The sequence below is a fragment of the Monodelphis domestica genome, chromosome 7, assembly GCF_027887165.1.
Source record: "Monodelphis domestica isolate mMonDom1 chromosome 7, mMonDom1.pri, whole genome shotgun sequence".
In the NCBI taxonomy this organism is placed as follows: domain Eukaryota; kingdom Metazoa; phylum Chordata; class Mammalia; order Didelphimorphia; family Didelphidae; genus Monodelphis; species Monodelphis domestica.
The window spans coordinates 98,797,018-98,824,359 of record NC_077233.1 but is presented as its reverse complement, the minus strand read 5'-3'; the positions used below and the strand labels follow the sequence as shown (position 1 = coordinate 98,824,359).

General features: G+C 36.4%; 1 protein-coding gene across 1 annotated transcript in view; it reads left to right on the top strand.

Annotated features, from left to right (window-relative positions):
- Nucleotides 1-6,362: 6,362 nt before the first annotated feature.
- The window catches only part of SMARCC1 (SWI/SNF related, matrix associated, actin dependent regulator of chromatin subfamily c member 1), a 156,631-nt gene continuing 135,651 nt past the window's right edge, over nt 6,363-27,342 (top strand). The window contains exons 1-2 of the mRNA XM_001366884.5: nt 6,363-6,611; nt 20,187-20,306. Coding sequence (XP_001366921.1) covers nt 6,405-6,611; nt 20,187-20,306 — 327 coding nt within the window. The 5' untranslated portion in view covers nt 6,363-6,404. The remainder of the gene's footprint in view (nt 6,612-20,186; nt 20,307-27,342) is intronic.

Here is a 27,342-nt window from a genome sequence, read left to right as displayed (position 1 = left end):
CCAGAGTCACACAGCTTAAAAATGAGGTTATATTTGAACCCAGACCCTCTTGACTCCAAGCCTGGAACTCTATCCACTGAGCTTCCTAGATGCCTACTTAACCCAGTCTTGATTGGTGGGTAATGAAGTGTACAATCAAAGTTTTATATATGTATTGTTCAGGATGATGGAAATAAGGGATGCACTTATGCCTATATTATTACCAACATACTGATTACAAAGAATAACTCAAGGCAAGGGATGAGAGAATGACTTAAATGGAAATGTAAGTAGTATCAAAATAGAATTAATAGGTTTTTTCCAAGAATAGGCAGATATAAAATAAAAGGTGAGATTAATAAAATTGAAAGCAAGAAAACCATTGAACTGATAAATAAAACTAAAAGCTGGTTTTATGAAAAAAATACATAAACCACTGTATTTAAAAAATCAAATTGCCAGTATCAGAAATGAAAAGGGTGAATTTGCCACTAATGAGGAAATCAAAGCAATTGTTAGGTATTGTTTTACTCAAGTGTATGCCAATAAGTGAACTGATGAGTTTTTGCAAAAATGTACACTGCCCAGAGTAATAGAAGAGGAAATAGAAAAAGAAATTGAACAAGCCATCCAAGAACTTCCCAAGAAAAAGTCCCCAGGGCCAGATGGATTTATAAGTAAATTTAGCAAACGTTTAAAGAACAATTAATCCTAGTACTATATAAACTACTGGGGGGGGGGAGGGTCTTACCAAATTCCTTTTATTACATAAATATGGTACTGATACCTAAATTAGGAAGATAAAAAAAATTGTACACAATGGCAGCAATACTTTATTGTGAATTGGGAATAACAGCTATTCTCAGCAATCAAAGATAAAATCAAAGACTCAAGATGAAAAATGCCATCTGCTTCCAATGAAAGAACTGAGGGAGTCTGACTACAACCAAAACATACCAAATTTCACTTTCTTCTTTTTGTTGTTGTTTGAGATCTCTTCTATATCTATCTATATCAGATTGCTTACCATCTTGGGGAGAGAGAAAGAAAATTTGGAATTCAAAATATTTTTAAATGTTATGTTAAAAAAATTATGTGTAATTTGAGAAAAATAAAATATTGTTTTAAAAAGAATAGACAGATGCAAGATGAAGTGAGCAGAACCAGAACACTGTAAACAGTAACCAGTAATATTGTACAATGAAAGTCTTAGCTAGTTTCAGCAATACAACAATCCAAGACAATTCAGAAGGACTTGTGATGAAAAATGCTATTCACCTCCAGACAAAGAATTGGAGTCTCAATAGAGATAGAAGTATACTTCGTACTTTTCTTTATCTTGTCTATTTGCTAAATTTTGGTTAGTGTTTTTTTTTTCTGAAGCTGGCTAAATATAGAAATGTGTTTTACATGATTGTACATGTATTATCTATATAAAATTGCTTGACTTTTCAGAGGAAAGAGAGGGAGAGAAAGTTTGGAAATCATGTTTTTAACAAAATAAATGTTAACATTATTTTAATTTTTAAAATTTAATTTAATTAATAATTTTTAAATTTAAAATTAATTTAAAATTAATTTTATATTTTTATAATTTATATTTTATATATATAAATAAAATTAATTTAAATTTAAAAAATTATTTTAACATTTTCAAATTAAAAAAATAAAATTAATTAATGAGTGGATACATATATAAGTACTTGATTTTGGGCAAAATTCTAACAAGTAGTAACAGAATAGTTAATGAACATTTCAAAACAAACAATGATCCTAAAAGTCAGCATGCCTATATCAAGTATAGGTCATGTTAAATAAACTTTATTATTTATTGAACTTTATTGCTAGGATGCCTCTGTCTTAGAACTTTATTTCCTTTCATGACAAATTTAGTATACTAGTAGGTTGGGAATATTGCAGGCAGAGTTTTAGCTAGATTTTAACAAAGCACCTGTTATGGTCTCATACCCTTTAAGTGGAAAAGATAGGGCTATGTGGTAGATAATAATATGACTAGAAAGAACTGGTTGAATTCTTAGACCTAAAAAAATAGTGATTAATCATTTGATATCATCTTGAAAATACTCCTAAAGTAGAGTTATCTAAAATATATAGTTTGTTTTGTTTAACATTTTGATCAATTGCATATCATCAAGTCATTGAGGTCTTCTTTATCAAGCTTGCAGATGATCCAGAACTGGAAGGAATAGCTAACACAATGGACAAAGTCAAGATCCAAAAGAATCTTGACAAATTACAAATCTAGGTCTAATCTAATAAAGTTAAATTTAATAGGGATAAATGAAAAATCTTTGCATTTAAAAAAAATCAGATTTATGAATAGAAGATGGAGGAGATGACTCTCACCTAACCTTCCAAGTGCCCTTCTTCTCTAACCATCTTGTATTTATCTTCTTTGTAGTTATCAAGTAATGTATCTTCCTGTATAAATGAATACTTTTTAAGTGCCTTCCTTGTAAGGGGCACTGTGCAAAAGGGATGGGGGTATAAAGAAATGCAAAAAAATAGTCCTCCTGGTTAAGGAGTTTAGAGACTAAAGGGGAAGGTGACCTGTACAAACAACTTATATATAGGATAAGTTATGGGTGATCTCCACCCACCATGGTGCCTGAAATATGGATGGCCAGAAATAAGGGCTAGTTAAATGATTAGTTGACTGTGGAAAAGGCACTTAAATTCTCTAATCCATGGTTTTTCATATATGGTAATATCTCCGTTTTTGCTGACATCAGTTATCATTGGTTTAGGTTTTCATTGATTTTTTCTGTGGAAAATTTGTCTTGGTTTTTCATAGGTTGCCTCTGATTTTGTGCCCACTTGACCTCAATGCTAATTTTGTGAAAGCAAATGGTGACCCACAGTTTCTCCTGCTTGGTGTGAGCAATACATGTATTGAAAAGCAAATAAATCCATTTATCCATACAGATAGCAAATGAAAATCAGATAAAGCATAGGGAGGAGAATATATGCTTGACCATTTACAAAATGAATGAGCTCTCTCATTGGGAATGAGATGTTTTAGAGTGGGTTCTTGTTTTCCCCAAGTTCTCACAAGTTAGACCCTCTTATAGTCCCCAGACACTGGTGGCAAAGGAAGCATAAAGTGACAATTAGGTTCCTGAAATGAACTCATTTTCCATACTTTGAGGTACTGGAGCTTCATCCCAAGATGATGGACAATAAGGTGAGATGATCCATCATGTGACACGAGTATTTTGCCCTTCGGCTTTGAGTCCTCCTGCCCCTCAGTACCTTTGGTAGGCTGAGTTTTGAGATTTATGATACTTTAGGGTCCCCCTCAAGAATAGAGCCTCTGGGGGGCAGCTGAGTAGCTCAGTGAATTGAGAGTCAGACCTAGAGATGGGAGGCCCTAAGTTCAAATCTGGCCTCAGACACTTCCCAGCTGTGTGACCCTGGACAAGTCACTTGACTCCCATTGCCTAGCCCTTACTGCTCGTCTTCCTTAGAACCAATGCACAATATTGATTCTAAGACAGAAGGTAAGGGTTAAAAAAAAAAAAAGAATAGGGACTCTGATGCTGTGGAGACCTGGGAGGCCCAAGGTGGATAAGCTATGCCTTTGAAGGTGGTTCTCTGCTTCATAGAATTTACAAGTGTTAAGAGACTGCTGGGCTTAGCTGTTCCAGCCCTGTTTTATAGATCTGAGAGCTTAAGGCTTAATTTTGTTGCCTGAGATCATTTAGGACAAATCCAACTCTGCCTAATCTCACTCTCCTCTCAACTTCTTAGAAATTAATTGTCAGGAGTTTTTATGGGAGATCGTGACAGTGGATAGACCTTTTGGAGTCATGAAGATCCGAGTTCATATCCCAATGATGAGGATAATCAAACACATTCACTCAAGCCATTTTAGAGATGATATATGTAAAGTTACTTAAAATGCCATATACTTGCTGGCTAGACAATATGCTTATTCCAGTCTCTTTGCCAAATTTTATCTCTTAGGTGAGTGAGCTCCTTGAAGATACTTATTTATACTCTATACCCCATTTAGTTCTGTTGTAGATCAGCAACAAACTGCCTTAAGAGCTTCTCCAAGAAAGCTCACAGAACATCGGAGAAGCCTGGTTTTAAGGAAGATCAGAACTTTTAATGAGGATGGGATATCAACAGCTAGCAAAAGGGGTTGCTGGATTGTGCAAGTATGAGATTGTGAGGGATTCAAGGCTCTTTTCTTTAATCAACTAATCAAAAAGCATTAAATATTGAGAATGGCTTGAGTACTATGCTGTTACAGGCAGGTAAGTGGTTAGCTGAGATTGGAGGTGGTAACCTCATGAACTGAAAAGTGTATTAGGAATATTTCTAGAGGCTACTGGATGGCTCCATGGATTGAGTAGGCCTAGAGACAGGAGGTCCTGGGTACAAATCCCAGAGACTTCAGATACTTCCTAGCTGTGCGAGCTTGGACCCTTACCACTCTTCTGCCTTGGAACCAATATATTGTATTGAATCTAAGATGGAAGGTAAGGGCTTAAGGGGGAAAAAAATAATATCGGTATCCAACTCTTAGGTCAGTAAAACTCACTTTTGTGCCCAAGAGCTAGTAACTTTCCCCTTTAAAGAAGGTTGGATTGGATATCTCTAATAATCATTCATTCCATTCATTCCATGACCTCTTGACAACCTCTTCCATAGAGTTGTGGGGATAGTAGTATTACTATGGCCCAAGGGAAACTCCAGAAACTGCTTGGACTGACAGAGCAGATAACCTCTTCTGTAATTTATTATTACTTTAATACCCTTGCTTTCAGTCTTATTCACAAATCAAATAAAACAGAAAGGAGGCAAGAGCTAGGCATTTGCAGTTAGATGACTTGAGGGGGAGATGCAACTAGGAAGTGTCTGAGGACAAATTTGATTCCCCAGGTCCTGGCCTCCAGGCTTGGCTCTCTATCTACCTTGCCACTGTCAACGTGGAATCTAGAAACCCCAAACTTGTGGCCTAGTGGGATCTGGTGAACCCCAGGTTTCAGGACTAGCGTGTAGGTTGGAGACCCCAAAGTTTGTACTCATTTCCTGTTCCCGTGGGAATCCACCCTGAATGGAATCCCAGGGTAGCAGTTTCAGACTTAGTGGTGGATCCTCAAGTGAATGAGATCCTAATCGAGTGGACCCTCTTTGTTTTAGGTAGTGTCCTCTATTATATCGGAGACCTTTTGCCAAGAAGACCCACACCTGGTTAGGGACCACCCATCTAGTAGTATTCATTGTAAGTAGCCTCTAGGTATGATTCCTTTCCCTAGCTTGATTGTATCCTGTCTGTGTGGTTTGAACACTCCTATTTCCTTTATAGCTATAGCAATATCAATCATCTTTCTCTGCCCCTGGATTACCCCCAAATGGTATATAGGTTCCCCAAATTCTTTTATTCCTTGGAATTGTCCAATCTAGAATGTTTGACTTTCCTAAGGGTCAGTGTCCAGAGTGGCCAGAGTTCAATCCTTGTACTCTGAGCAGTCATGTGGTGGACAGCTCTGTCAAGGCCTACTATTGCACTGAACCCCTTTCCCTTGATTAAAGAGTGATTTTGACTCTTTAATAGTTCTGTGTTTTTTTCAGTCAACACCACATAGCTGCCCCGTGTCGTTTGTATTAGTGAGTAGCCTGTGGGCAATAAGATGAGAATGACTTGCTCAGGGTCACAATGGGGGTCAGTGGCAGAATTTGATCTCAGATCTTTCTGACACCAAAGTTGTGCCTTCATCTTGGTTGCTAGGATGCCTCTGTCTTAGAGTAAATTGCTCCATATATCTTTGCTGAATGAATGGGAAAGTTCTGGAGTCAGAAGAATGTCTCAAGGCAAGGAATGTAGGTGAGGAAAGATGCCAGTAGGCAGAAGGCTGGAGCTCTCTTCTGAGTCAGTCAGTAACATTTATTAAGCAACTACTTTGTGTCAGGCCCCTTCCCAAGAGATATAAACCCCAGCACCGGGTCTCAAGAGGTTCACAGTTGAACAATTAAGTACAAACAAGCTATAAACAGGATAAATTGTAAACAATGAACAGAAGAACGTTGCCATACTTAAGGGGAATAAAAAACGACTCCAATAGACACAACAGAGCATATTGGTTAAAGACTGGATGCTGGCGGCGCGCGCACCCACAGTAGCGTGGAGGAGGGAAAAAAAATGAACCGCCGGAACTCCCGAGGGTAAGGAGTCAGCTCAACGCATGCGTACCACGTGCGCTCGACGTCCCAATGCTAGAGGAGCTGTAGTGCGATCAGGGGTGGGCCCAGCCTGGATCTGAGGAGCAGGAAGTAGGAGGAGGAGAGGGAGGTGCTGGGGTTAGCGCGAGGCCGCCCCGCTGGAGTTGGGAGGTGCGCGCGCAGGCAGCGAGTCCCCAAGCAGGCGGCGGCGGCGGGCACAGCAAACGGCGACAATGGCCGCGGCGGCGGGCGGCGGGGGCGGCGGCGCCCCAGGGGCGGCGGCGGGCGGCGCGGGACCGGGAGGCACGGCGGCGACGGCCGTGGGTCTGGCCCTGTGTCGGCGGAAGGACGGGGGCCCAGCGGGCAAGTTTTGGGAGAGCCCGGAGACGGTTTCCCAGCTGGACTCGGTGCGGGTCTGGCTGGGCAAGCACTATAAGAAGGTGGGTCCGCGCGGGGGGTGGCCTAGAGACCAGGGTGGGGGTTGGGGCGCCCACTGGGGGTTGGTGGGAGCCGGGAGCTGCAGTACCGGGCCCTCCTCCTCCCGCAGCCCTCCCCCCCCCACTCCCCGCCATGAGGGACAACAAAGGGCCGCCCGAGGCCGCGGGGCTTCCCCTCTACGCCTCCCCTGTGGAACATTCCCTTCCTCAGATGTGTGGTGGTTTTCTCCGTGGACCAAGCTTTGCCTGGGGCACAACCCACGCGTGAAGGGAAAGCCGCGAGCGTCGCCTCCAGGAAGTCTTCCCAGATGTGCCTCCCTTCTCCCCCACCCCTGCTAGGGTAGCCACCCTCCCCCCAGTGCCTCCTGTTGCACTTTCCTAATGAGGGCATGAGCCGGCCCTTATCTAACCTTTGCATCCCCTTCCTCTGACGGGTTTAGGGTCTGAGGAGGGATTATTATTTAGTTGGTGGCTTGGGGAGTGTCCTTGGGGCAACCCTTAAATTGGGGGACCCCAGTTCCTTGCCAAAGGGCTGGAACACATGACTGCCTTTTTTCTCTCAAACATCCTAACAAAGGAGTAACTTCATACTTAAGCTTAAAAAAAAAAAAGACATTCGACCATCCACAGAACATGGGGAACTATTGTACATATGGTCTGGCTAGGCGTATAGACTGATTGAAACCTTTTCTTTTTAACTATAAGTGCAAAGTACTTCTCTATCAACACCTCACAATAACCCCGTGAGATAGCTTCTATTATTTCCATTTTACCAATAGGGAAACTGAGTCTGAGAACTTAATTAGCTTATCTTGAGTCAGGAAGCTAGGAGACACTTAAGGCAGGATTTGAAATTAGGATTTTTCTGATTTCCAAGTTTAGCACTTACTATACCTTTTGTCTATTTTTTGAGCCCTTATTTTTTAAAAGTCATTTGGTGTAGAAAGTATGTCATTGGGGACAAGTTGGGTAAAACTGGTCAGAAATTTTTGTTTGGAGTATGTAAACTCAATTTAAAGGCACAGAATATTTTTTCAGTTAGATATTTTTTAAAATTTGTTTTACATTTTGAACTTAAATGCCCCTGACCTCTCTCTTCAGGCATTCCATCCATCTACAAAAAGAGGATTCTATATAATAATCATAAATTTTCATTTCATACTACTTGCTTTTTTAAAAAGTAGAAACTGAATTTATTTTCATACATAACTCTGCTTGTTTGTTCTTTTTGAACTTCCTTCTGTTCTGTGAAAAGCATCCAATACCTAGGAGAAAGTTAATAACTATGAAGTTAAGAGCTTAAATGCTTGTTGTCAAGTATATATTAATTTCATTTCACTTAGTAATGTGGCAGCTCTGAAGCTCCTGGTAATCACAGTGTACACAGATGGAAATGGGTTTGGAGTTGGTGCTTTTGTAAATGTTTATTGTTAAACTTCATTATTCACTGCAGCAGATTTGCAGTGGAAAGAGCCCTGAATTTGGAATTACAGGACCCGAATTTGAATACCACTTTGTATATGTGATTTTGGGACAGTCACTTAACTTCTTGGTGTCAGTTTCCTCATCTTTAAAATCATTGGACTTGAATAGGCCACTTCTTAACATCCCATCCATCTCTAGATTTATGATCTTATGAGTCTAATAATATGTGTGAGAAAATAATTTGCTAACTTTACCAAGTTGAAATGAACTTTTGTTAAAGTCAATAAGAGTCTAGTGTAATTTAGTGTGTGCATTTGAGTCTCTATCATTGGTACCCAGAATTTTTGTGTCTGGATTCCTTTACATTCTTAAGAATTATTTAATGCTTTTGTTTACATAGGTTATATATCAATATTTGTAGTATTATAAATGAAAATATCTTAGTATCTTTATAAAAATAACTGACTTCATGGAATCTTTGAAAGAGTCTTGAAACTTTGAGTTTCTCAGACCACAGAGTTAAACATAGAAAGGAGTCTTTGAACAGGCTATTATTTCATTTCACTATTCTGCGTTTTTCTATTATTTCCCCCATCCTTTTGACCTACCTGCTAGGATTACAGCCCTTAAAGATGAACTTGAGGCATGAGAGAGTTCTGATGCAGCAGAACAATCTACTTTGGTGCTCTTGGAAGAACTTTTGTTTTTGTTCAGGTGGCTTAGGGGTCACTCTGTTGTAGAGCAGATCCCAGATCTACCTTTCTAGGGAGGAAGTTGTGTGCCAGATCTCATTATTCTAAGCAGCTAGATATCCAAGTGTGTATCCTGTGGCCTGAAATTAAAGTTTAAGCTTGGTTCCAAGAAGAGTCAAGAAAATTCAACTCCTATACCTTTGTAAAGGTGGAAATCTGTGCCTGTGGAGTATTGTGTATCCGGTCTGACATTGTTAACTTTTTTTTTTTAATCCTTGTTATAAGGGCTAAGTAGAGAAGAACAAGGGATATATTTGGAAATATATGCTGTAAAAACAAATGGTATCAAAATTAAAATGTTTTAGAAATAGGTTATATGTAATGGACAAAAAAGAGTGACTAGTTATAGAAAAGATATTTTTAATGTCTTAATTTGTTTTAAAGTAAGTACTGATACTTTATTTCATTTTCACTAGGGTTAAGAACTGCTTTGAAAATGTACGTTTGACTATATTCTATAATGAGGACTGGATTAATCAAGTATTTTGTTTATTAAACTAGATTCAGTGACATTCTATTAAAAAGAATAGTCTGTTGATATTTTTATTTGGACAACAAATGATATTTGAGCACCTTCTATTCAAACACAGTGAAAATCATGCTAATGGAGGAACAAAGACTAAGTCACCCAAGTCTGTACCTAAGTTCCCTCTTCTAAGGATTTAATAGTGTAGTTTGGAGAAACAAGATACCTACAAGTGGAGAGTTAATATGTCACAGAGCAGTGCTTGAAAAGGATGGAATGTGTCAGTCTGTTTGGTAACTGTATACATAATTGGCAATATTTTTCATGATCTGGTTGGTTGAAAATGTTGTCTAAATCTAAAATAATTGTTAATTTTTATAATTTTAATTAGTATTTTTGATGGACATCATGAAATGAAATAATGAAAGTACTTGCTAAAGTCAGGTAGTGTTATTAAATTATACCTGAGACTTTTTTTTTTCCAAACCTGTACCTTCCATCTTAGAATACTAAGGATTGATTCTGAGATAGAAGAGTGGTCAGGGTTGGCATTTGTTGGGGTTAAGTGATTTGGCCAAGGTCACATAGGGAGTTTTGAGACCAGATACCTAGCTGTGCCCCTCTTCCTGAGATTTTGATTTTGGTAAGATAAATGAAACAAACTTTATTAGTTTAATTATAAATATCAGTACAACTGTTAAAATCTTTATAACATGCAGACAAAAAATACTGTCCATTGTCTGCCTTTCCATTTTAAATTTTTCATTGTGTAAGTTGGGAATGAGGTACATGCTAGTTTTCATAGATGAATATGCTCTGTCAGATGAATTTTCATTTCTTTGTCATTGGGTAGTTAAATAAAACAGTCTGACTCAATTCAGATATTTAACAATCTAGACAATCAACTTATTGATAATAGCCTAGGAGATGTTTTTAATGAGCCGCCTGAGAGGGAAAAGTCTTGTTGTCTTTAAAGCTCAGTTATAAGAGATGTCATGTTCCTTTTTCTAGCTTTGAAAAGTATATCCATAAGGTTTGGCATGTAGATTTTATGGACTGACAAGTGATAACCAAGAACCTATTATATGCAATTTGTAATATTAGCAATCACTTGAATCAATAATATATTTAAAAAACTTTTTGCCTAATGATCCCTTCCAGTTCTTAGTTTAGGCTCCTAGACATTCATTGAGCTTATGTTGAGAATGGAAAATAACTGAAGAAAAAGAAAATTGTCCATTCTCCTTAAACACTTTTCAAACATTGTGTTGCAGTTTCAATTTGGTTGCCTGTTCCTTTACAAGTAATAGTAAATATTTTCTTTTTGAAGAATATTTTTTAATTTTAGTTAGTATTTGAAACTTACGCAACTTATGATTGCATTTAAAGTTCTGATAACCAAGGACTTAATAAAATTGATAGTTGTATCAGTTTTCTTATTTGGAGGTAACTGTACACTTATTTGGCTTTTTGATTTGCGTTTTTATAAGAAATTGTTAGGATAAAGAGAATCTTGTTAGAAAGTGAGAGAAGATTGCTTGGGGAAAATAAAGCATTTCAACTATAAATACTAGTTGTCAGCAGTTAATTATAGCCTGACTTTTCCTTTTCTACATTGGGAAACAAATGCATTTAAGCAAATCAAAACTTCTTAAAATTTTGTAAGCTTTTAAAATAGTTTGTCTTTTTATTTCAGGTTACATATGTGATTGATTACAGCAGAAAAATTAGTTCTCTCTAGTCTAATGAACATGTGGCTTTCCAGTAATGGCACACTGTGCATCTGTCATTATCTTGTTGCACACATCAGCCTGACTTTTAAAATCATTTAGTGTAAAGGAAACAAACACACTGAGATTGAAATGTTGAATGGTGACTGGCATATTGGCTTGCTTTACTTTAGGAAGATAGGAAATGAAGAGGAATGGCTTTTGCAAAACTTTTCCTGAGAGGGAAGGAAATGTAAAGTCAGTTACTTAATTACTTTTTTCTTAGGGCTTGGAGTTGGGGAATATAGGCATATTTGTACCTCCTAGCCAAATTAGACTTGCTAAGAGCATTCCCTTGAGCATTTCAAGTATAATCTCTACTAAAACCTGAAGCATTTCTTATCTCCTGTATTTAGTGCTTATCAATAACTAACTACCTTATGGGATATTATTGTTTAGGTCTCCATTTGTGTATTTTGTTTCTTTTTTGTTTTTGAAGAGGACCAATGACATCACAGGAGGATGTCTTGACTTTAAATTGGATTTAAGTGAGGTGAGGCTGAGTTGTAGAGTTGTTGGTCTCATTCTTCTTTGAAGCCCAGCAGCAAGACAAAAGTCAGGGCAGCTCTGGTAACCTGGGATGCAGATTGACCGCGGCATCTTCCATGTCTGACCATGTCTAAGTGTTCCACAGAGCTTGTTTCACCCACCTTTGTGGAACAGATTGTTCTCTTCCACTCCTGCTGGGGGAATCTTCAGGTGCTTGAGGTAGACTCCCCCCACCCCTAAGTCACCAATGGATTTGAAGTCTGTCAGTTCCCCTCAGGCTGGTTAATCTTGTCTGAGATGTGACCTCTTAATTCTATAGCTTTTTGGAGCTGTAGGTGAGAGTTGGGTAAAAAGATGGACACTGCTTGGTGAACCCTCACACATGCTAATCCTCCTGGAACACCCCATATACCCTAATGTACTATAAAAACCTCAGAAGTAGGGATCATGATTTATTCAGTATTTGTCCCTTAGTTAATTTCCCCTGCTTTGGAATGGAAGGAGGTAGCTTAAATAATTGTATCAATGAAATATCTCCAGAGATTTAATTTTTTAGAAATTTAATTTGTTTTTAATTTTAATAACAAATTTCCACCAAAGTTTTCCAAAGTCTTCCCTTTTTCTCACCCCTCTCCTGGACCTGACAAGCAATTCAATCTGGGTTATACATGTATTATCATGTAAAACATTCCCATTTTTGTAAGTGAATAATCTTATAAAACAAATCCCCCCCAACATACACCCAAATAAACAATTGATTTATCATATGCTTTCATCTGCATTCTTACTCAAACAGTTCTTTCTCTGGAGGTAGATAGATAGCACTTTTTTTCATAAGCCCCTTAGAATTGTTCTAGATCATCATATTGCTATTAGTAGCAAAGTCTATCACATTTGATTGTTCCACAATATTGCTCTTACTGATTATAATGTTTTTTTATCAATTGGAAAATGACTTGGGATTCTTATAAATTTGTCTTAGTAATTTATATATATTATAAAAATATATATTTATATATTTGAGAAATCACATCTTTATTAGAGAAATTTGTTATTGTAATAGATGATATTTGAAGGATTTTGATGGATACTAGATAACTAATGGATCAGGTAGTTATCTTTCTTTTGCTTACCCTCCTCTCTCTATACCTCCTGTTTTCTTCACTCTTCAGAAGCCTTTCAGCCTCCCCTCCTCCCTTCTTCAGTCTCCCTCAAGTCACTCAGTGTGAGCTGCGAGGTTTCAATGAAATAGTTCTTAATCTTCTTTGTCAAACAAGGGGTTTATTTGGGGAAGACAGGACAAGGGTGGAGGATGGAGGTAAGAGGGGTGGGATATTCCTATTATCTACAGTGAGTGTTAGGTTGGAGGATATTGAGAGAAATGGCTATTCAGTCACTAGCATGAAACAGAGCCAGTCAGAGAGAGATAAATGAACTTTTGTCCTTCTTCTGCCTTCAAATCAGCTAGGTCACCTCCAACTTGATTATCTCAAGTCACATAGAGATAAACCCAGTTTCCTCCTTCAAGGTCACCATCATGGCAAAGACTAAGTTCCCTAAAAAGTCACCCTTGGCATGGCTCCAAACTCCTTTTCCCGGTAACATTCCAAACGGAGTCTTCATTTGACTGACAGCTGACCCATCTCCAGCTTCTGTCCTTTGCATGCATTTTCTTATAATTTCTCTTTTCTCCACATTCCTCCCTTTTTGTCTTAAAAAAATTGCACCCCGCACTTTTTAATGATACTTATTACCTTTTGGATATATATTGTTATATTGCAAACTATCTAATTCTTAACCCTGTGCTATCTTAAATATTCCTTTACCCTCCCAAAATAACAAATCCTAATCTTAAGCTATTCTGTCTATCTAGTTCTATGCTAAATTTGGGTATAGGAAAATGGTTTAGGTAATAGATTGTACATGAAATATAGTTTTGACATAATAACAAATCATGGAACAATTTTAAACAATTCCAACAGCATTTTGAATATGTAGCTGTCTTATCTCTTAATGTCTATAAATTCAACCAAGTAAAATTTTCTATTACTGACAATTGCTAACCTACAATTATAATGCAATCTAACTTCTATACTTTAGTAGTTTTATGTCTATCCCTACTTCCCTAGGACTTAGAACAAATTTAAGCTGACCCTGTAGTTTAGTCATTAGTACATTAATAAATTTTTCTAATATAGTTAATTTGTTAGTACATTAGTTATTCATATATGTACCTAGGTTGTATTTATACAGATTTACATATGTACATCCATAATACATTGTTCTTGATTTCTGTGTAATCTCAAAGAAATATCTTTGTCTGTCTGAATTTTCCACAGAAATTTATATATCAGTGTGACTTTTGTATTTTGCAACTATGCATATGTTGTATACTTACCCATTCCATGAGATATCATTATATTTTAATGTAGAATGTGTACATATATGTGATGTTAACATGTATGGCACATTCTTACATAACCTCATCAAAAGTCCAAACTTTCAAAGTCTTTCCATGTCCCTTGATGTTGATTGTAGAAACTCTGTGTGTCTAAGTCTCTTGTCATCTGGTCAGCATACTACTGTTGTCTGCTGTCACTCTTGACTGTAGACCTGTGTTCTTCAATTCAGGAACATTCTGGAATAATCAGGAACATGCATGTGTGTAAGGTTTTTACATGTGTATGTATGTAAGATTGAAATTTTCATTGTGCATGGAAGTAAGCTATGAGTTCTTCATGAGTGCTTGTCAGAATTCATTAGTTATTCTTCATGTGTGGAAGTAAGCATTACATGTGTTCATCTTCATAAGTGGAAGAAAGCTTTACTTGTGTTCATCTTCATGGGTGGGTGTAAGCAGTATAGTATAGTTTCTTAGAATTTTGTTTTGAATTTGAAGTTTTCTTATCTTTTTGATGTTTGAATTTTCACAAGATTTATTGTATGTTGTCTTTAGTTATGTCTTGGAAATAGAATTTAGATATAATGTAATTCATTTGGTCATGGAGTTATGTATTCATTTGAGATAACATTGTTTCTTTTCTGTTATTGTAGGCAGAGACTTTGTATAAAATATAGAAGCTATTCTTTGGAATTAAATTTTAGCTGCATGTTTTCTGTTTGTGTTGCTGACTGTATTTCTTTCTGGACTGTATTTGTTTCAGGGGTGCTTTTCTGTTATCATTTTAACATGTGCAATGCTCTCTTGTCTGTACTATCTGTTGATAAGTAGTCTTGTGTGTGCTTTCCTTTGTTATCCATAAGGACTAGGGCTATTCGTGTTGCTTCTTATGACCAGGGATTTTTTCCCTTTTTATCAGATGCCATTTGTATGTATCTTCATTGATGACATGATCACATTGTTGTTTCTTGTGAGGTATCTGAAACTATGATGTAATATCTTCATGGTATACCCTCCCTCTCTTCCTTCCCCTAGTAGAGATTGTTTAGGTTTAAGGTTGAGAGATATGGATAACCTGTTTCAGTTCTCAACTATAACTTGATATTAAAGTCTTTGATAACAAATTCATCCAATGTGAATCTATGCTTCCATAGCATTCTAGGTGTTTGTGTCTGTCATAGTTATAAAGATGGAGTTTTCTGTTACAAGCTTAGGAGTGTTCTTATTGAATTACTTAGTTGTTGTTTTGCTGGAATATTTTCTTTTCTACCTAAAACTAGTATTCATTCTGATAAGGTTTTGTGTAGTATAGTTACCCTATGGAACTTCAACTAATCTTGGTTTCACTCTTACTGCATGGAATGGTATTTGTCATGTTCTTAAAGTTAGAGAATAGATGTGAAATTGTATATCTATCTCTCCTCCAGTTCTCTAATATATTTCTTGATATCCCATTCAAAATCTGTATCTGTACAAGCCATGTAATTCAACTTCTCAATAAAATCATCTTCATTATCAACCCCTAATCTTGCATAAAGTCCCTTCAATGGTATACAACTTCTTCTGTGCCCAAAGAACATCTCATCATCATAATCTTGGTAAGATTTTGATTGTACTGGTTTCAGGTATTCAATTTTCTCACTTGTGTCCCACACATCCCCTTCTTTGTCTACCTCTTCATAAAGCTTATAGAATTGATAAGGCATCTGTTCTAAATCATCTTGTCCATTATTATTACACCCTCTGGTATGTCTTCTGACTGTATCTGAGTCTGACTCACTGAAATCAGCAATCCTTATGTTATTCTTTGGATTTTGTTCAGTGCCATGTAAACTTGTGTCAGGTATTGTTACTAACTTGGCTTTGTGTGTTGATATAATCCTATGTCACCAGCTTTTATATTTCCCAAATCAGTTTCTGGTTGTTTCTCATTGCTAAGCTTCAGATTTTTGTTTTGAGTTGGTAAACTTGATTGTATGGGGTTAGTTTCTTCTTGCAGATATTCAATGCTGTTACTACTATTTATAAATTCTATTCTATCATCAGTCTGAAGTTTATGTTCATCATCACTCTATAGGAATCTGTCCCTCTCTAGTGTGCTGTTCTGGGAATAAGTGTAGTACATCTGCATGCTCCCCTGCATCAGTAGGATGTGTGCCTTCATTCTTTCCCACAGTACTACATACATATGTTTCTGGCTGTGCAGCTAAGGTGTGTATAGTTACTAAGTCACTGTTCATTTCTTTGCTACCCTCTGCCAGCTGTATGTTTGGATCAGTTAACTCTTTTTGATCTATTTCCTATGAAGTATTCATATGAGGTTGATTGTACTATATTCTCTACTACATTGGAATTATAGCTGTTGCTTATCTCACATAAGTTTATTTGGCCAGATTCCCCTCTGCCCTTTAGAATGTTGGCTTCAAGTTTGCCATTTGAATCCTTGGTTGTTCTTTCAGTTACTAAGACTTCCATTCCATTACTCTTTTCAAATTCAACTGTCATGTCACTTCCATTACTTTGAATAGGATTATTATTTTCAAATGTAATGTCAGTTTCATTTTCAGTAAATTTTATATTCTTTAAATCAGTCATTGCTGAATGGAAAGTTTCAGCTTCAGGATTCAAATGAGATGTTTTTTCTAAGGATATCTGTGCCATATAGCTATTGGAAGAATGAACTGCGTTTGGTGGGATGTCATGCAATTCTGTGAATGATTTCAAAGTATTTTCATCTTTAGTAACAGTAACCTGTAGGGAATTGAAATTTTGTTTTTCTGTATCTCTGTAACTCTTGCTTGAGTTTGTGACTTTGTCACAAAAGACTTTGTCTTTTTCTTTTACACAATTCAATCCCCATGCTCTCTCTGCTCTGAAAAAAGTTCTCCAAGAATGTTTTGATTTGATTTGCACTTTTTTCTTGTGTGGTTACTATACAGCCTTTCTCTAAGTCTCTTATCTCTATTGCTATTTGAGATATGATGTCTTTAACTTTTGCATCTAGCAGTTCTACTTGTCTCTACCTTTCTCTTGATTTATTGAATTTACTATCACTCACAGATTCACTGTCTTGTATTGAATTTTCACCATTTCTTTTAACATTAGTCTCTTTTACACCATTTTTTCTATCTCCATGTACCAAACTACATACATTATAGACCTGTCTTTATAATTCTCTCCTAACCATATCAGAATATTTATGTTTGGCTCCTGATTTAATAGCCTGTTGCATTTCCTCTAAATCAGTTGCCTATTTTGTGGATTTTAGCTTACAATGACAACAGCAAGTGGAATTTTGCTTTCTGTATCTAGCTTGTGTGGTTTTGTTAATATTTACTTCATGTTTCTTTTTCAGAAAACAGTCTTTGATCAAGTGTCCTTTATAAATGACAGAAAAAGCATTGCCTAGTTTCTCTCTGTACTGTTTTTGGTTTGTAAGTAGGTTTTATGTATGTCCTAATAGTATTTAGTTTCTTGATTTCCTCAATCTCCTTTTCTCTTAAAATTTTCTCTGTTATCTCTAATTTTTCTTTTAAATCTTGCATCTGTTTATGTTCTGAATAACTTTTGAGGTTTCATGTAATTTGATCAGACTGACAGTATCATATTTTGGGAAGTAATGTTTAAAAAAATTCTTTAAGTGAGGTGTGCATCCCTTCAAAAACTGTCTTCTCGTGTGACTAGTAGATTCCTCACTATTTGCCTCTAAACCCATAATTGATTCAGACATTTCAGAGAGATGATCTATGAATGAAGCTGGATGTTCCCCTGTATTTTGCATGAGTTTATCAAATCTTGCCCATGCATTAGGCTTCAAGCCTAATAATATAGAGCTTAATAGCTTGGAGCAAGTCTTCCCTACATTTCCTTAAGTAGGTCATGCTTGTGGGATTTGCAAAATCAAGGTCTTCCCTTTGCTCCTCAGTGGGCCAACTAGTCTGGTTGTTTTCTGACCTGGTCTTTTCAATGAATTGGCAATGCCCATGGGGACTAACAGTTCAGACAAGAGAAATTCTACATGTTGGAAATCTGGATCAAAGATCCTGAAAGCACATTTGAGTTCTTTCTGCATCTTAAAAGGGTTGAGAGATAAATTTTGGAACCCATTTTTTCAGGGAATCAAGTTCCTGGGATGTAAACTGTCTGTGCACTTTTGATTGTAACACACCAGCTGTACTTGATAATTTAGTTACCTCCTTTAGTGGAAAACTTTTTTCAGGTTCACAATCAGACTTGGTATCCTTGTCACTGTCGTTTCCCTTTACATTAACCTGTGTGTTCTTTGCCTTTCTTTCTCTTTGGGTGCACTATCTGTCTGACCATTGTTATTGTCCTTAATCTGGTCTACCCTTTAGCCTTGATAAATTCCTCAAACATGTTCTTAATAACATTTTCCAAGTTATTATCTACCATCATTATCTGTGCTGCCTTTTTTGTGGATCACAGATCTATAGATATTTTTCAAATAGGTCAGTGTCTGTAAAGCTGCCATAGAAATTAAACTTGAGCCATAATGTGCCAAAGGACAGTTTTTTTTTTTTTTTGGAATGGCCATTGTAGTATGAGCATCGTGGTGTTGCCCAGGTATTCCACCGAATCTACTATCATGGTGGTCATTTTACTATATAGGATGTTATATATCCAGTAAGCCATAATGGCTGCCAGCACAACAGCTCCACAGAGCTCTTGATTAAACATTTTTCCTGCTGTTTCTTAGGCATTGTAAAGTTCAGTCTTTTAGGGGTGCCAATCTGTAATAAATGATATTTCTCTCTTCTCCACATTATAAATCTTTCTTCAGTTTGTTTCCCTTCTAATCTTGGTTTTGTTTATAGAAAAACATTTAAATTTAATGTAATTAAAAGTATTCATTTTATATCTTGTAATGTTCTCTTGTTTGGTTATAAATTCTTCCTTTCTCCATAGATCTGACAGGTAAACTAGTCTATATTCCCCTACTTTACTTATATCAATCTTTATGTTTAAATCATATACCCATTTTGACCATATCTTGGTATAGGGTGCAAGACTGATTTAACCCTAATTTTTGCCATGCCGTTCTCCAGTTTTCCCAGCAGTTTTTGTCATATAGTGAGTTCTTACCCCAAAAGCTGGGATCTTTGGGTTTATCAAACACTAGCTTGCTGAGGTAATTTATCCTTAATCTATTGATCCTTTCTTCTATTTCTTAGCCAGTACCAGATTGTTTGGATAATTAATGCTTTAATAGTACAAGTTAAGAGCTGGTACCACTAAGCTACCATTCTTCACATTTTTTTCATTAGTTCCCTTAATATTCTTGACATTGTGTTTTGGTATTTTTCAAGTACTATAAAATAGCTTTCTGATAGTTTGATTGGTATGGCATTGAATAAGTAAATTAATTAGGTAATTAGTAAATAGTAAATTAGGTAGGATTGTCATTTTCATTATATTAGCTCAGCCTAACCATGAGCAATTGACATTTTTCCAGTCATTTAGATAAACTTTTTTTTTTTTTGTGAAAAGTGGTTTGTCACTGTGTTCGTGTAATTCCTGCATTTGTCTTGGCAAATGGATTCGTAAGTATTTTATATTGTCTATAGTGATTTTAAATGGATTTTCTTTTTCTAACTCTTGCTGCTGAGCTTTCTTGGAAATATATAGAAATGTTGATGATTTATGTGGAGTTTTTTTGTATCATGCAACTTTGCTAAAGTTATTATTTCATCAAATTTTTTAGTTGATTTTCTAGGATTCCCTATACCATCATATCATCTAAAAAGAGTGATAGTTTAGTTATCTTATTGTCTACTTTAATTCCTCTAATTTCTTTTCTTTAATTGCCAAAGCTAGCATTCTAGTACAATGTTAAATAATAGTGATGATAATGAGCATCCTTGTTTCGCTCCTTATTATAGGGAAGGCTTCTAACTTATCCCCATTGAAGATGATGCTTGCTGATGTTTTAAGATAAATACTAATTATTTTAAGGAAAAGTCCTTTTATTCCTGTCCTTTCTAGTGTTTTTAATAGGAATGGGTGTTGTATTTTGTCAAAGGCTTTTCTGCATCAGAGATTAATTTGAAAGAATATCACTGTAGTTTAATACATTGTATAAGCATAACCATTCCTTTTTTTTTAATCTTTTTTTTTCAGTAGATAATGGCTCTATTTGCTTTAGGTTCAGGGTTTCTCCTGTTATTTTTACTGTGCTTAAGTGTACTATCTTGTTCTTGTGAACACTTTCCTAGGAAGAGATTTCCCTAAGATTAAGGTTTTATTTGTATTTTGCAGTATGTTCAAGCAGATGCACCTACCAATAAAACTTTGGCCGGACTGGTAGTACAGCTACTACAGTTTCAAGAAGATGCCTTTGGGAAACATGTCACCAATCCTGCCTTCACCAAACTTCCTGTAAGTAGTACATTGAGCATATTGCTGTATCAATTTTATTTACCCACTTCTTAACATAGGATTTATATTCGTAATGTGAAAAAATATAGCAATTTCCTAGATTTTTGTTATTGCAGGAGTGTGGTGTGGTGGATAGAGTCCTGGACTTAAAGACATGAGGACTCCTTCCTGAGTTCAAATTTGGCTTCAGACACCAATTAGCTATGTGGCCCTGGGCAAGTCCCTTAACTCTTGTTTCCTCATCTATAAAATGAGCCAGAGAAAGAAATGGCAAACCATTTCAATATCTTTGCCAGAAAAAATTTGAATTCTGAGTTGGGCATGTGCGCTCTTTGTGGTAGCAAAAAATTGGGAAATGAGGGGATGCCCTCCAAATGGGGAATGGCTGAACAAATTGTGGTATCTGTTGGTGATGGAATACTATTGTGCTCAAAGGAATAATGAACTGTAGGAATTCCATGTGAACTGGAATGACCTCTAGGAATTGATACAGAGTGAAAGGAACAGAACCAGGAGAACATTATACACAGAGATGGATACACTGTGATATAATTGAATGTAATGGACTTCTATACTAGCAGCAATGCTTGAGGGACTGTCTTCTCTATTGATTGATGTTGAAGATACCCCAGGGCAGGTAGGCAAGGACCTTCCTGAGGGACAAGCCCCCTCCACCCCAAGGTTGCCCAGCAGGGGTCTGATAAGGACTGATAATGGTTGAATGAATGTCCTTAGGCTCTGCTCCCTCTTTTTTTGTCTCCCTGAAATGATAGTTCTCCTCTTATCTGATTGCGGGTTATTTAAATAAAGGTGAATTTAATAAAATGTTTTGATCAGGGTAGAGGGAAGAGGGGTTCCCTATACTTTTTTCCCAGATTGGGTTTGAATCTCAGCTTTTGAGCTGAGGCCAGGCCTCGCAGGCTGGTGGAGGGTTTCTTTTATTCCTGTCTATGCTAATCTATGCTAGCTTTCTTAAGTTTAAAGTCTTTAGCAGCAGACAACAAGAGAAAGAAAAGGTTCTGACCTTTAGAGCTGTTTGGGCCTGTCTCTTTGGGCTGATGCCCCTAAAGACTGGCCTTACAGTTCAAACCACTCCCCTTAAATCCTTTTGTTCGAAGACTTGATCACAGGAATCCAGGTAGAGCAAACAGTTGGTAAAAATCAGGAATAAAGGAGCTTCTATTCAGAGACAGGGACCAGTTCGAGGGCCAGGAATGAGTGTCATTAACAGCAACTGTCACTCTCCCAGTTGTCCCTTCCCCCATCAACTGTCATCATTGTCCATCAATCTTCACTCTTAACATTCCAACTGCTTGTCTGTACCACCTGAGTGGCAGAAAGACCCAAAATTTGATTCAGTTTTCCTTTCCACAATTGTCCTTTTTTTTTCTTGTTGTGACTTTCCCAAGGTCGCTTATATTTATTATACTTATCAAGCTACTAAATCTACTTTCTAACTATTCCTCCCAAAATAATAAACTTCCCTCAATTACTCTATCTCTATTCTATGCTAATCTTTTCTCATCCAAGGAATTCTGTGCAGGAAAGTTTGGGTAAGGGTAGTTTTGGGGTTTTAGAATAATAATTCAGTACAATACATGAACAAAACCATTACAAAGAAATTTGAATTTTAATACTAATACTACTTACTCTTGCTAAGTTAAACTAATACAAACATTTTTCCTATTTTATTTATCTATATAATTAATCCATATATAGTACAATATATCTAATTATTTATATATTATGTTATCTAATAATATAATCTATATAATTATTTGCAAACTATTTTCTCTCTATATATAATTTCCATTAAACACAATTTCAGCATCAGCTTTACAATAAACAATTAAGAGTTTACTATCTGGAAATGCAGCTTAAGTCTTTTCCTAAGTATAACTAACTGTACGCTGTTTATCTTAACTTACTCCTTATCTATTCCCTACTTATAACTATTCTCTAAATCCCTAGTCTAATCTATAACCTAATCTTAATGTATAACTTCAATACATGCTATGCTACTTATTTATAGACCCTCTCACTATGTTATTAACCTAATTATAATATATATATATTATTTTCAGAGATTATTTGCATATAATATAATAATATACATTATTTCCATATCCTGATGTTGGTCAAATAGAAATATCAATTGGTCTTTCTATTTGCCCAAGACCTTATGAAACTAACTATGTGCATATTTACATATTGCATAAATGCAATTTCAGACACTCATTAATTTACACAAGCTCTCCTAATATATGTCAGATTGTGATTTTGTGTTTTGTGTCTAGTAGTGTTGTGTTGAATAAATACTTAACAAGTTTCTTCAGATTTTCACTTCTCACATTGACTGATGGCTCTCTTCTTTCTTCCAAGTTATGTAGTGTTGCATGCTATTTCCCTAATATGTGAAATTAATTTAGTTTTATGCTTTTGTTGTACTCAGTCTTACATATAAGTCCCGTTTTCCATCTGTCCTCTTCTTGTATAAACAAATGTACAAAGCTCAAAGTCTTAGCTATCCATTTCATTTTTTTCTCCTTGTTTCTTCTCTCTAGCAGCTTTTCTTGATGCCTTTTCTTGATGCTTTTCCTCTGGGATGCTTTAAAATCTTTTCCTTTGGGCTGGAAAGTTGTCTTCTTGCTGTGACTTGCTTGACTGCTGGGATCTCATTGTCTCAAACATTATGTGGCACTATTCTTTCTTTGTGGTGTACTTTTGGATGTTAATCAGTTTTTGTTTTCTTTTCTCAGCACTATTTTGTGTAACTGTCGTCTTCTATGGCTGTTATAGTGGTGTTGGATTTTTCTGGTTTTATGTGTGAACAGTGAAACCATGAGTCTTTCCCTGCAATTTTTATAGCTGTAGGGGTAGTAAGCAATATTTCGTGTGGTCCAGTCCATTTTATGTCCGTAGCCAATTTTCTATTGAAATTTTTTATGTGTACTTTGTCTCCTGGTTTGATGTTGTATAAATTGTAATCCAGGGGTACTGCTTGTTGTATCAAGCCCATTTAGTGCAACTCTACTATTCTTGTTTCTAAAGCTTGTATGTTTTGCTAATTGTAGTCTCCTCCGATCATTGCAATGTAAGCTGGTTTACAAGTCCTTCTTTGACAAATAGCATCTCAAATGGAGAGGTGTGCAGATCTTCACTGGGTCTTGTTCTAAGAGGAACAGAACTAATGGTAGAATGTCTGTCCATTTTAGGTGTGTTTCTGCACAAAATTGACCTATTAATGTTTTGATGTCTTTATTTAATCTCTCCACTTGCCCTGTACTTTAGGGATGATACTGTGTGTAGTATGTTGCTTGTATTCCTAAATTTTTATAAAATCTTTAGACACTTTGTAGCTGTGTGACTCTGCACAAGTCACTTAACCCCTGTTGCCTAGCCCTTACCACTTTTCTGCCTTGGAGCCAATACACAGAATTGACTCCAAGATGGAAGGTAAGGGTTTAAAAGAAAAAAAAGAAAGAAAGAAAATTCTCTGTTTCCAAATTTCTGCTGTGGCATGAATTACTGAGAATGTGTACCTGGAATCTGTAAATATTGACCTGTTTATCTTTCCCAATTTGCAAAGTTTTTAATAAAGCAACTAGCTCTGCCCCTTGAGAGCTCACATGCATACCATAATGTCTCTGTTAGTGTAACTACTGCTGATTGGGTCTACATTTCCCTGTAACTATCATGCTCAAACCATCTGTATACATTTCGATGTCAGGTTTTTTCAGGGCAGTGTCTTTTAAATCATATCTTGGTTTTTTTACGAATGATATTGTTTCCTGGCAATTATGTATGATTTCCCCTTCAAATGGCAGATCTGGAATCTAAGTTGCTGGATTCAATGGTTGCCAACATTTTAAAATGTTGTTTTCGTTGCTTAGTAACACAATTTCATATTGAGAAACTTTGCTGTGTGTAAGCCTGTAAATGATATTTCTTCAAAATGGACTCTAGTTGGTGTGAAGAGTAGACATTAAGTTTTGATCCTAGTATCAAAACAGATGACTTTGAATCATGGTTGCTATGGCTGCGATTGCTCTCAAACAGGGAATCATTCCTTTCTCAGTTATATCCAGGTGTGTACTATAATATGCCATTGGCCTAAACTTGGATCCTAAACTTTGGACTAACACTCCAGAAGCTATGCTTCTTGCTTCATGTACAAAGAGATGAAATTATTTGTTGTAGTCTGGAATACCTAAGGCTGGAGCTGTTATGATTTCTTCTTTGATCTGTTTCAAGGCTTGGAGATGTTCTTTTGTAAGTTTCAATGGTTCTGTGACTGGTTTTTTGGTTGTCTGTCAGGCACTTTATTTGGCTATAGCCTGGGATCCATTGTCTACAGAAACGTGTTACTCCTAAAAAGACTAAGTTGTTTCTTAGTCTTTGGCACAGTGAGTTTTGAATTCTTTTCTTGGAAATCTTTCTTATCCCTTTTTCCAAGATAAATCCTAGGTATTCAAATTTAGGCATGACCCATTGTAATTTTGATTTGCAAACTTTGTGGCCTTTCTTATATAGCTCTAGGAGGAGTTTTTTACTGTCCTGGTAACAAACTTTAGCAGATGAGAATGATTCAGTTTTCCTGTCCACAGCACTTTATTAAGTGCTTTATAAAGCACTTCTGTTCTGTTCTGTTATGATTGCCACTTTACAATTGAAGGAACTAAGACAGACAACAGTTAAGTGAGTTGCCTCAGGTCATATAACTAGTTAGGTGTCTGAGACTAGATTTGAATTCAAGTATTCCTGACTTCAGGACCAGGGGAAAAAATTTTAGAACAAAACTCTGACAGGCTTAATTTCTCAAATATATAAGAAACGAAGTCAAATTTACAAAAAGTCATGCCATTCCCCAATTGACAAATGGTCGAGAGAAATGAATAGGAGTATTCACATGAAGAAATCAAAACTATCACTAAGCACATATAAGTGTTCTAAATTCCTCCTGATTAAAGAAATGCAAATTAAAACAATTCTTGAGGTACCATGTCACACCTAGCAGACTGGCCAATATAGCAGCAAAGGAAAGTGATAAATGTTGGAGGGGGTGTGGCATATTTGGGACACTAATACACAGTTGGTGGAATTGTGAATTAATCCAACCATTCTGAAGGGCAATTTGGAATTGTGCCCAAAGGGCTTTAAAAGACTGCTTACCCTTTGATCCTACCATATCTCTGCTGCGTTAGTACCCCAAAGAGATAATAAGGAAAAAGACTTGTACAAAAATATTCATAGCCATGCTCTTTGTAGTGGCAAAAAGCTGGAAAATGAGAGGGTGTCCGTCAATTGGGGAATGACTGGACAAATTGTGGTATCTGATGGTGACAGAATAATATTGTGCTGAAAAGAATAATGAACTGAAGGAATTCCATGTGAAATGGAAAGGCCTCCAGGAACTGATGTAATGGACTTCTCTACTAGCAGCAATGCAGTGACCCAGGACAGTCCAGAGGAACTTAGGAGAACGAACACTATCCACATCCAGAGAAAGAACTTTGGGAGTAGAAATGCAAAAGAAAAAACATAAGCTCAATCACATGGTTTGAAGGGATATGATTGGGGTTTTGATGTTAAAAGAGCACTCTACTGAAAATATGAATAACATGGAAATTGGTTTTGAATAATGATACATGTATATCCCAATGGAATTGCTTATCAGTTCAGGGAGGGGGGGATGGAAGAGTGGAGGGGAGAATCATGTAACCATGGGGGGGGGAAATCTGCTTTGCCACCTAGATGCCTTGATGTATTTCTTTAATTGTGCACTTTGTAACCTATTCACTTCTTATCCTTTATATATTTTCCTTTTAAATGTACAAGGGGCTTCATTTAGTTTTTTCTTTTTTCTTTTTTTTTGAAACTTTATCTTCTGTTTTAGAATCAGAACTGTGTATTTGTTCCAAGACAAGAGTGGCAAGTGGGGGGTTAAGTAACTTGCCCAGTGTCACACAGCTAATAAGTGTCTGTCATATTTGAATCTAGTACCTCCCATGTGAAGGCCTGTCACTCAATCCACTGGGCCACCTAAATGCCCCCTTCTAAATTTCTTCTTCTTGATACTGTTTGGATGCCTATGTAGCATATGGATTATTTCCCTCTTGTACTACTGCCATACCTCATTTTTTGGGCAAGATTTCTCTGATTGATGTCTTACATGTTTTCTTCTGCTCCGTTCTTTGGTCATATGTAGTCTACTCCTACCACCAATCTCATTTGCCCTATGGGTGACCCACTATTTTAATTATTTAAAAACTGATATTCTATGATTCGTAGTCATGCAGCATCACCACAAAAGTATTGATGTTAAAGAAAATGAGCCTTTTCTTTCAGGAAGTAGTTTTGGATTCAATTAAAAGTACTATGAAATTTTCCAAAGACATTCATTACAATCCCTTCTCTTACTCGTTTTTCTCCTCTTCAATTCTAGCCTCATTTATTTTCTATTCATAATATTTGTAAACCAGGATCAGCACTGTAGGTTTTTATTTTGCATATCATAGTCTAGATAAACATTTTTCCTATTTAGCCAAGTCTTATAAAATGGACACTTTAAAGCTATAAGAATTTAAAATTTAGGTTTTATGCTAAATATGAGAATTCTAAAGTAATATGGTGGTTGCCAATTTAAAAATTATTACAGCTTATGTCAAAATGACTTTTAGCAGTTTTATATATAAAGAGATGGAAAGAGTGAAAGTGGAAATGTAGATAAAGAGACAGAAAGTACTGCCTAGCTACCAATACCCTGAGTTTAATCCTAATGTCTTCAGACTGTAAATGTGAATCTGAAAGCGAATCTCGCCAGAATCCAAAATCCTAATTAGGAAGCCAAAATCCGAAGAGCCGGGAGATGCTGAAGAATCCGCTGAGAATCTTCAGTGCACAAGAGGCTAAATCCACCAAGAATATCACCGGAACTCACTCTGAAGGGAGTATCCCACTGAAACACCAATGAGCAAGAGGGTCTCCTAACCAAGGAAGGAATCACTCCACTCACCACCACAGGATCCAAGGAAAG